We start from the raw sequence: 11,332 nt of genomic DNA on the forward strand, positions 1-11,332 counted from the left end.
GGTGACCTGTGTAATTACTGATTTATTATAAATGCAATGTTTCAACGAGGATACCCCCGTATTTATCAACCATATAAACAAGCATCAATTACTCGATGTAGACGAGAGTATCCTCGTCAACACGTTGCATGGTAATAAATCCAGTAATTGTGTTTCCATAAAATTGTATTAATTACTAAATATCTATTAAAGAAGTTATTGGATTTTAATTCAACTCTTGTCAAGGCGTTGTTCTTAGTTATTGTTGTTGACCTGCCAGGACTTGGTCTAATATATAGATATGTTCATATTTCAACAGTTACAAGTACAACACAGTCAACTAATGGCGGTTCGTAATGAAAGAGATCAGCTACAGAATAATCAACTACCGGATCTAACGTCTAATGACGTAGTGGAAAAGGCAAGGAAAGAACGAGACGAAACGTCATTAAGGTAAACACACCATTTTCATTCAAGGGACAGACTCCCGCCAAAAGGCAACACCTAGTAACTCACATATTTCTTATTTTGAGAAAACAAAGGAAAGCGTAATGAATGAATATTAAACCCCAGCTTATCCATTGATTTGACTATTGAGTTACGAGGTTTTTCTGTGGCATACTAGGCAAATGAAGGAAGTTGCTAGGTTGTTTCATGGCTGTAACTGCTTACAAAATCAAAAGATCGGAATATCTAGTACAACAACAGGAAGCACATACCCTAGTAACTACAAATTTGGTCCTATCTCAATTTTGATAATAAAAAAAGTGAGTTACTAGGTTTTGACTTTTGACGGGAGCAGAAGCATTAGGTATCCGTAGACCACAAAGTGTTTAATTCTTATTAGGTTAAATACACATTTGCACATTGACAAGATCTGTGGTTCTGTAACTTTAAACCCCATTTTCTCGTAATATAACAGTTAACTAATCTTTAGGAAGTAGTACTCCCTGGGGACGAACCATGGTGACTTGGGTCGATCACAGTATTGGCTGAGAAAGTTCCTCGGGAGTTGCTGAGATCCCATGAACACGTAAAAGAACCCTCGACAATTGAAATTCGTTGACAATCAGACACAAACGCCGCTATTCAGTCGCAATTCCCCTCATAGTGGACTACGTGATGGTGTATGTTCATCTTCATTTGGGGACGAATGGTCGTATGGTTAGCGCGTGCCCGTTGCATCATAAGGTCTGTCATTGAGTCAACAGGCGTGGTTTCGATTCCCCGGTTGTACGTCACTAGGAGTAGGGTCGCCTGTCCAACCCCGTGGGATTCCTCCGGGTTCCTCCCACTGCTAAAGACCCCTACGCGCAAGACAATTACTGAAATGAAATTGAACCATGTGTTAGTCCCGAAATGACCTAGTTTGTTTCGAGTGGACGTTAAACCCTCTCTCACTCTCTCTCTCTCTCACTCTCTCTCTCTCTCTCTCATCTTCATTAGTCCAGTTGTTACAGGAAAATAGGTTGATATTGTATGTAAATTATATATTACAGGAATCATGAATTAGAAACAGAATTAGTTCAGTGTAAAATGGAAATGATGAACCTTAATAATCAATTATTGGCCGCCATTAGACAGAAAGTTTTATTATCACAAGAATTAGATCAGTGGCAGGTAAGTGTCATACATGTTCTAATTATTTATATCATATCCTCACTCCCCTAAAACCCTTCTTTTAGAGTATGTCCACATCCATAATCGGGTTTTAAAGGTTCCATTTACTGCTTTAGACGTTAGGTTCCCTTTACTGCTTTAGAGGTAAAATTTCATATGCTGCTTCGGAGATTAGGTTTAATATGCTGCTTAAGGGGTTAGATGTCATATGCTTCTCCAGAGGGGAGATGTCATTTGCCACTGCAGAGGTTAGATTCCATTTGCCACTGTAGAGGTTAGATTTCACTTGTCACTGCAGAGGTTAGGTTCCAAGTGTTCACTAATGGTCTCCAGACCCATCTCGGACATCTTGGCACTAACCAGCTCGGCACTAACTAAAGTATGCTTTCTGTTTCTGACACAACTGTTACCACTTCCCGCTCGGCTTATTAGTGTAAATGATAAAAATCAAGTAAAACGTTTAAGTTGAATTAAAAACATTACAGATGCATTATGTAAGAGATAAATCCGTCTACCGCAGATCTTTCTTTTGGCCTCAAATGTTATATAATTTATTATTTAGACATTTATTAACATGATAAAACCGTAATCAACTCTAGATCATCGGATGCTCACGCTTTTCAATGGTTGAAACAAGATCGCCGTATAATAATTTAATTACAAAATGGATAATTGAGACTTTGTTTACTACCGTTTAATAACGATAGCAATGGCAATCGAGATTCCGCTATTGTCCAACAGCTATACTTCAGAATGAAGTAATTTATACGAGAACTATCATCTCTTTATTTACATCTTACATAATGCACCTTTATGTATTTTCCCCATACACAGAATTAATATAGGCTGTGAATGTAGCTCAAACATTTTTTGTCTTGTTTAATTTAGTCAGTTCTTGGAGATAGAAGTCATTTCGGGACTAACATGTGGTTAAATTTTATTTCAATAATTCGCTTTCGCATAGGGGTCTTTGGCAATCGAAGGAAACTGGTTGGACAGGCGACACTATTACTTGTCACGTACAAGCTCCGAATCAACATCACGCCACTTGACTCAATGACAGGCCTTACAATCTAAGGTGCACGTCTTAGACCATTCGCCCACCTAAACCTTCTCAGAACTGTTAGTAAGTGTGTTATTGTTGTTACAAATTTGTCCTATTTGAATTGGGGGGTTGGATGGCCGAATGGTTAGCAGGTGCGCGCTGTATCATAAGGTCTGTCAATGAGTCAACTGGCGTGGTTTCGATTCCCAGGTTGTACGTGCCAAGGGGTAGGGCCGCCTGTCCAATCTCGTGCGTTTTCTCCGGATCCTCCGGTACCCTTCCAATGCTAAAGACCCTTACGCGCAAGCGAATTATTGAAATAAAATGGAACCATGTGTTAGTCCCCCCTCCCCCCCTCTCTCTCTCTCTCTCTCTCTCCCCCACACACTTTCTCCCTATTTGAGTTTAGATTTATTTATCAATTTATTAGGTAGATCGATAGCATATCCGTCAACGTAATATAAGGTAAAAATCACGTTATATAATCGTTGAATGTCTGGATAATCTCATCTACAGCCTTGTGTTAGTGGGTCTCTCTGACTCGTAGTCAATATTTAGGATAAGGCATATCAACTTTATTTTCAACCATTTTCATTCATAGATCAATGTATAGGCATTGTAGTTCAAAACAGTTTCTATAACAGTCAACATATAGGCATTAAATTTGTAGTTCAAAACATTTTCTATAACAGTCAATATATAGGCTTTGTAGTTCAAAACAGTTTCTACATCGGTCAACAAATAGGCACTGTAGTCTCAAACAGATTCTATAACAGTCAACATATAGGCACTGTAGTCCCCAAACTTGTCAGTGGTGCAGGACGGAGGGCCTGACAAGCACAGCTCTCTAGACGTTCGTATGGACGGGAAACCGAGGTCCCGTGTAAACATTGGCGTACACGTAAAAGATCCCTTGGCAGTTGTAATTCTGGACGGAGGGCCTGACAATGACAGCTGTCTAGTCGTTAGAGTGGGACAAAAAAAAGAGGTCCCGTATATACATTAACATGCACGTAAAAGATCCCTGACAATTGGAATTCAATACAAGAGTGGGCGATGTTGCCGCTGCCCAGTTGGAATTCGATATAAGAGTAGGCCGTGGTGTAGCTATCCGGGCAAAATTGCCCTCATAGTGCACTGTATGGCGTATGTCCGTCTTCATTAGCCCACTCGGAGTAGAATAGTAGGACGTTAAACCCCATTTTATTTCATTCTATTTCTATTAATCGAAGCTTTATATAAGCGTGAATGTAAAATGCTTTGTTGCATATTTAAGACAATCGCCATATATCCTAACGGCAATTTGGGGGGTTCTCCAACATATAACGTCTACACCCTCCAAAGCACCTTGTGGTGTTCGACTGCCTATGTACCCACAAAACTATTTTGGTCGGAAAGTATACAACTTGAGTGGAAATTTGTGGGTTCTTCAACAAAGTTATCGTATATTGAGTTACCCTACTACCCCCCTCCCCCCCTCAACACACACATGCACACCTACCCCCCCACCCCCCAAAAAATAAATAAAAAAAACAAAACCCATCCTGTTGTGTTCAAAATTGTACGTTCAATATCAATTAGATATATCCGTCTGCCAGACCCACGAATCAACAACTTAACAAATATTGTGAACATTCTCCAATTTCTCAAATACGTTCTTCTACAAATCAAATGTTTCTCCATATAATTTATCCAATCAAATAAATTCAGTAAATGTCCCACTTTTAAGTAGACTGTCGCTTTTAAGGCTTATTATAAAGTTTCTGTTTTATTGTTTTTTATTGGCTGATTTCTGATTTATTATTATTCATTGGGTGTTAAACGTATTATTACGTTTCATTGGCTGATTTCTGCTTTATTATTTTTCATTGAATGTATTATTATTTTTCATTGGATGTTGAATGTATTAATACTTTTTTATTGGACGTTGAATGTATTAATATATTTTTTTGGATGCTGAATGTATTAATACTTTTTCATTGGATGTTGAATGTATTAATAATTTTTCATTGGATGTTGAATGTATTAATAATTTTTCATTGGATATTGAATGTATTAATAATTTTTCATTGGACGTTGAATGTATTAATATTGTTTCATTGGACGTTGAATGTATTAATATTGTTTCATTGGATGCTGAATGTGGATACCGTTTAATGAGTGTATTGTGCTTTTAATTTGAATGGATTTATTTTTTTAAAGATGCCTTATGTAAGTTTTAGATAAATAGCTGACAGTTCTCGCTATAATAGTTTAAAAACAGATCATATAAAGGGGATATGTTGAAAATCACGTCTTTTTGAGCGGAGTTATTTTCCTTTGAAGAACAATGCAGTCTCGATTGTCATTGCTACCGGTGTTGCAATACACAAAATCTCGACAATCCACTTTTTAAAAATAAATTTATTAACAGGTAATCGTTTTAAATCCGTTGAAAATCAAAACCATCCGATGGTCCAGAGAGTTGATTATGGGCTTGGAATGTGAATAAATGTCTAATTAATGATCTATAGAACATTTGAGTCCGAAAGAAATTAGCAGATTTAGCTCTTACATAATGCATCTTTATTGTGTTTTATGATTTTCACATGCATGCTTTTCTGTAATACATTTACAGATTGTAATGTTTTAAAGCGACAGTCACTTTAACATAAATTTTTTACAAATTTAACAACGATGTGAACAATAAACTTAAAGTAGAAAAATTTGCTATTTTACAATTTATATATTTTTAAAAAAAACAAAAACAACCACGCCCAGTATTTAAATTGGCTTAAACGAACCTATATTATTGTCATCTGCAAACTTATTCTATCTCAGAAACCTCCATATTATTCAAATATAATATTTGAAAACTTCAATTCTTAAATTGGTAGCCTACCCAAATAACGTTTATTGGGCTTATAGAGAGATAAAGACTGGGTATTATTCGAGGATATTGCTACTACTGTTAAAATCTCTAGTTTCAATCTGATTAAAATACAGATCTATATTTCGTTTCGTTTTTTTTTATACTTACCTTGGCCTATACTACATGAAGATCTGACCAGTTGCAGTGGAAGGTCGAGTCAGGTGTCATACGAGCGGCTTTTGACCTAATGACGTCAGACATTGATTAATCAGTTAGCGTTGACTTTTCTAGTGGTTTACTCACAGTTCCGTGCACCGCACGCCTAGAACTGACCGTAACAAACCTTTTCATTGGCTAATCTCTCACATCAACCAGAACGGGGGTTATATAACAACTCATCCACTTCCTTATGTTGTGACAAGTAAAACGAAATTTTAAACTATAAAAAACGAAACGAAATAAGATCTGTGTTTTAATCAGCTTGCTCTAAATAAGTCCTAATCCCGCATTATTGAGTAACTCGATCATCAGGACCTATAGCTTTATATGTATCTTGTTTTGTCTAAAATAAAATAGATTGTCGTACTGTGGTCAAACCAAATAGTCATGCCATTATTTTTGAGCACCGGAAAAGGGCGTTTATGATTGTTTTTTGCAAAACTGAGAATATTTTTCAATATTTCTTTACTTTTATTTCAGGCGGATATGGAAGAACTCTTGGACGTTCAGCTCCATAAAAGAATCCAAGAAGAATCCGACAAGGAACAAGTGGAGGTGAAACTAGAACAAATGTCAAAAAACAAATCACCAGGAAACTTCTTTACTAGAAATATCAAAAAACACGCTTCATAAAAACCGTATCTACCAGTGTTGTGTATCACTGGTGACACTAATGTTGCTGATGACAACGTCCACGGTGCCAGATCGTGACGAGTCAGCATTATATTATCTGCCAGTGATCTGTCCGTCATATCACTGTTGGATAAACAGAGTCTGGTTCACTGTCTGGTCAAGGGAGACTAGTCCACTGTTTGGTCAACAGAGACTAGTCAACTGTCTGATCATCAATATAGACTAGGCCTTTTCTGGTCAACAGAAGGTATTCTACTGTCTGGTCAGCAGAAGCTAGTTGATTGTCTGGTCAACAGAGGCTAGTTCTTCTTCTGGTCAACTTAGGCTAGTTCTTCGTCTGGTCAACAGAGGCTGGTCAACTAAGACTTTATAGAATGAAACGAGCTCATAAAATATCATCAGTGGATTGGACATCTTAGCACTGTCGAAGAGCATGCACCCCCTGATTCATTGTTTCGTCAAAAACATCTCACGGTTACGTATTAGGAATTGAAGTGGGTAAATGGAACATGGCAGTGATAAGAAGGAGTTCCGTTTACTATATATTGTATCATTTGTGTCCACCGTAGAAAGAAAATGTTCGAGTTATCGGATTGTCGAGAACATATTGATTATCTTTAAAAATCGTGAAGTGCGAATATGTTTTATGCGACTACTTTTCTTTGTGTGTACTGTGTGAAAGTGAAATCCTTTGACACTGGTAGATATATTGCCCAGATATATGACGTCATTTTATCATCTACGTCATCAAGTTTTGTGTACACAGATCCGTGTTGCGGAAACGTCATCCATTCATCAATTAATGTGCGTTTGTGGATATCAGATGCTGGAGATGTTGTCTGTTTTGCTTTTTCTTGTAAACGAAGATGTAATGAACCTATTTCTTCTTGCTTCATTCTTCCACCTTCTAACATTCCCTCCGTCAATGTGTTCACGTCATTTTGCAAGTTTGTTCACGTCATCAATATTAGAGTACTACATAGATCACAAGCATCGTTGATGTGCTAAACGTAATGTAGATATGTGGCTTATTAATTGTGTTGTATGCTTTCAAAATAACGCCGCTTAAAATTAAGAGAACTGTTCTCGGGCTAGGAAATCGCATAAGGAATCAAGGCTGATTAATTTGATTTACACAAGTTACTTTCGTTTTTACTGTTATTGCGCGTGAAGGAAAACTGGAATTATTGTCATTTTTAAATATATTCTATTGAAATCACCTCAGCAATAAAACCGTAAATGGTCAGTTTAGTAGTAAACTAGTACATCTCAACCATACGTAACCAAAACAATCAACAATGATCTCGGTATAAATAGTGTACAGATGTCCTTTAAGGCCAATATTTTCTCGGGATATACTACGGCCCAGTTCCAACAAAAATCTTAAAAATCGAAAATTTTGCACAAAGCAAAACTAAATAAGCCATTTTTAGAAATCGTGTAAGTGTTGGTCGTTCGTTAACTTGAACTTACGATTTTTGGAAACCAGGCCTTAGTCGTCGAGTTATCCGAGGTCGAGATAACGGAATTCAACTGTATTTTGTTTTCCAAATTTCTGTTTAAAGGATATATAATTTAAATTAAATAACAATACTAAATAATAAGTATTATATATAAGTTAGATAATTGAACCATTTCTAGTCAAAATATTTATTAATGGATACTGATCCAGTAGATCCTTTCACGGTTTATGACTCCATACCTACATGATCCCGTATATACCATTATATGTTTCATTTCAATGATCAAACCTTTTGTTTCTTCCATTAATATCCAGTTTAAAATCTTTATAAGTCTATAATTCAATTAAAGAGAGGGGTGGGGGTGAATGGCGATCGTTAGGTCCGTCTTCCAATCAAGTGGCGTGGTTTCGAATCCCCGCTTGTACGTGACAGTAAGTAGGCTTGCCTGTCCAACTTCGTGGGATTTCTTCGGGTCCTCCAGTTTCCTCCCACTACTAAAGACCCCTACGCACAAGTGAATTATTGAAATAAAATTAAATCACATGTTAGTCCCGGAATGACCTAGTTTGTGTCGGTTGGACGTTAAACCCCATCTCTTTCTCTCTCCCTCTCTCCCTCTCTCTCTCTCTCTTTAAAATTAAATATGTGAAATTTTCCGAAAGCCACTATTTGGCGCAACTTTAATCACATGACTGAATAAGTGATTATAATTATCTATAACTGTGAAATGATCTAGTGTATTTGATCAGTTCGATAAGTAAATTATCATCTATTGTATTCGATCTACCTATACAGGTACAAAAGATCGATATCAATTAGTGTCCAGTGGAAATATTACCTTGTAAAAATATACATATTATATAATTCTAGTCAGACCTCATAGATGTCAGAACAATTGTTAAGTTTTAAGCCTAATGTAAGAATGTGTACAATTTGTTTATATTTTGTTGAATTAATCCATATCTAGATGTAAATCTTCTATATAACAATATAGTTGTTGATATAACAGGTGTCCTTCATACACCATGTATAAACAATAATTTATATAATACTGTACAGTCATAGAACAGTTTTTAACCGTGTCATCTTCGCTAACCAATGGTTACGATTCGCTTCTCTTCTCTTCATCATTGGCAGATCTCGAAAACACTTTGATGATTCGCGGTTCAAGATTTTATTGGTTACGCCTATCATTAGCTGTATCCAATCAGAAGACTTTTTATGCAGAGCACATGTATATCGGCGAAATGTAAACAAACATGGCAGTGGACAAAGACTCTTGTCGCCTCTGCCACCAAATATTGCCTAAACCACATAGAAGAACCATATTCGGAGATACTTTTGGAGTCAGTCAACAACTATGTGAAGTATTGGGTTATATTCCCCAAATTCACATATCAATTTTTCTGTACTGGGCGCGGCCATTTGCCACTCTCCAACATACGTATAACAAAACAATTCCGATTTGCTAGAGATGACGTGTTTGTAAGGGGTGCAACTACAATATATCACCATGTGGCATTGCGTGCGAACTCCAAATTGTATTCGAGATCTGCCAAGGGTAAAGAGAAGGGAAGCGAATAGTAAATCTTGGCTAGCGAAGATGATAAAATGTATAAAAAAACAGTAATTTTACCCACACCCATTATATTACGGTATTACATTATTTACACAAATTAGGATAATCAATCACTTTTAATCATGGTTTCATATTTGTTCAAATCTGATTGCAATAGTTGTTTTTTTTATGGTTTTATAAGCTCTGTGATTGGGTTGATTCAATTCCTGGCTTGTAGTGACAAGCAGAGGTGCAAGCTGCTTTAGCCTGCGTAATCTCGTGGGTTGGCTCCGGGCTCTCCGATTTCCACCGACTAATAAATGCCCTTACACACGTGTGAATTATTAAATAAAGTTTTGTTTGCTTTTATGATTATACATTCACTGCCTTCCTGAATCGTCATATATTCACACTGTTGTCATGTAGCCTCGTTCAACCAAACTCAGAAGGGCTTATGTAATCGGTGGTGTCAATCTTCCGCGGTCTTCCAGAGTTTGGTTAAACGAGACTAACTAAGATGACGGGCATGACTACGCAACAATAATAATTACGTCATGAAAGAGGATCTATGTTCTATCATGGTTGTAATCGGGTTGATGTTATTTTAGAACCACGTGATGCATGGCAATAATTACAATATTGTAATCGACAGCTATAAATGTTTATCAAGCAATGTGTTTATTACAATTATTATACGATAAATAACCGGTCTATTGATAAGACACAAATTTATATGGATTGGTAAATTTAGCCATATGTATTGTCATATTTAATAATTCAAATCAATTGTCATTAAATGGCCGTACACCGCGTAGTCATCCTCGATCGCCATTATTTATAGTATATCTGGCATAAAGATGCTACTGGCCCTATTTCACTGACCACCCACGACAATTATATTGTTTTAGTATCTTTTGCCCGATCCGTTTACTTTGATAATAAATGCAGGAGGACTGCACCACACACAAACAATTACACAATACAGACTTCACTCTAAAATGAAAACACATTAACAATAAGGGGGAAGTAGTAACTATCGACGATGACTTTCGAACCAGATAAATATATATTATAAATCGACGTTCCGGTAATTTTCGGCATGTTTGGCTTTATAGTAAAGGGTATGGTACCGTGGAGTTTAATTGTGCAGAAAATGGGATTTAGATGCGGGATTAATATAGGCTCTGTGTGTAGCGGAGTGTTGGGATTTCAAAATGTTTACCGAAAATAAAGGGGCATAACTCTTATCGTTAGTTACACAAGCGATATTTAATGTTTACAGGTTTGCTCCGTGTATTCTGAATACTTTAAAATAAAATTACCTATTTAATTGACTTAATAAATGAAATAAAGTAAATTATCTTTTTGATCAATCATATATCGATCTCTATTTAAGCCCGCATCTAAACATCGTCTTCCGGAACTAACGTTTTCGTCCATGGCAAGACGCCATTGACACACGTGTTTCTCGGTAAAAATATTTTAAATTTGCTCGTAAGGAGGACTGCCATTAGCTATCTTAATTACAGAAGTTGTTGTTTGCTGTTGAAAAGACTACCAATGTACAGTTTATGAGTTAGTTGCCATAGTTACCCTGGTAGGCATGATTAGATTGTTATTGTTAAGATTATTTTGTGTTCATTTCGGCTGTTTTTGTTTGTAGAAATCACAATAAATGTCGACGAAAAATAAAAATGGAAAATACACTCTTGACTTTTATTATTTCGCGGAAGCCACGGTGACTCAGTAAGTAAGGCGTTGGCTCGCTAAGCTGGAGGTCCTGTGTTCGATCCCTAGGTTGACTGAGAAAGGTTATCAAGACATTTTCGGGCGTGGTGCCTCCTTGTACAGATGAGACGAAAGTTTCTGTGTACGCATTGGGAAAGCAATTGGAGTTCGAAATCAAAGTAGGTCGTAGCAACGCTGTCCGGCGAAAATTTCCAGCATAGCTTATGTCCGTTTTA

At 36.7% G+C, this 11,332-nt stretch overlaps 1 protein-coding gene across 2 annotated transcripts in view; it reads left to right on the forward strand.

Annotated features, from left to right (window-relative positions):
* LOC126824921 (BICD family-like cargo adapter 2) overlaps nucleotides 1-11,074 on the forward strand; it is a 37,831-nt gene extending 26,757 nt beyond the window's left edge. For both annotated transcript variants that reach the window (XM_050554371.2, XM_050554372.2), the window contains 3 exons: nucleotides 299-432; nucleotides 1,479-1,599; nucleotides 6,195-11,074. In XM_050554371.2, coding sequence (XP_050410328.1) covers nucleotides 299-432; nucleotides 1,479-1,599; nucleotides 6,195-6,347 — 408 coding nt within the window. In that variant the 3' untranslated portion in view covers nucleotides 6,348-11,074. The remainder of the gene's footprint in view (nucleotides 1-298; nucleotides 433-1,478; nucleotides 1,600-6,194) is intronic.
* The last annotated feature ends 258 nt before the right edge of the window (nucleotides 11,075-11,332 follow it).

This window comes from Patella vulgata, chromosome 6 (genome assembly GCF_932274485.2).
Source record: "Patella vulgata chromosome 6, xgPatVulg1.2, whole genome shotgun sequence".
Classification (NCBI taxonomy): domain Eukaryota; kingdom Metazoa; phylum Mollusca; class Gastropoda; family Patellidae; genus Patella; species Patella vulgata.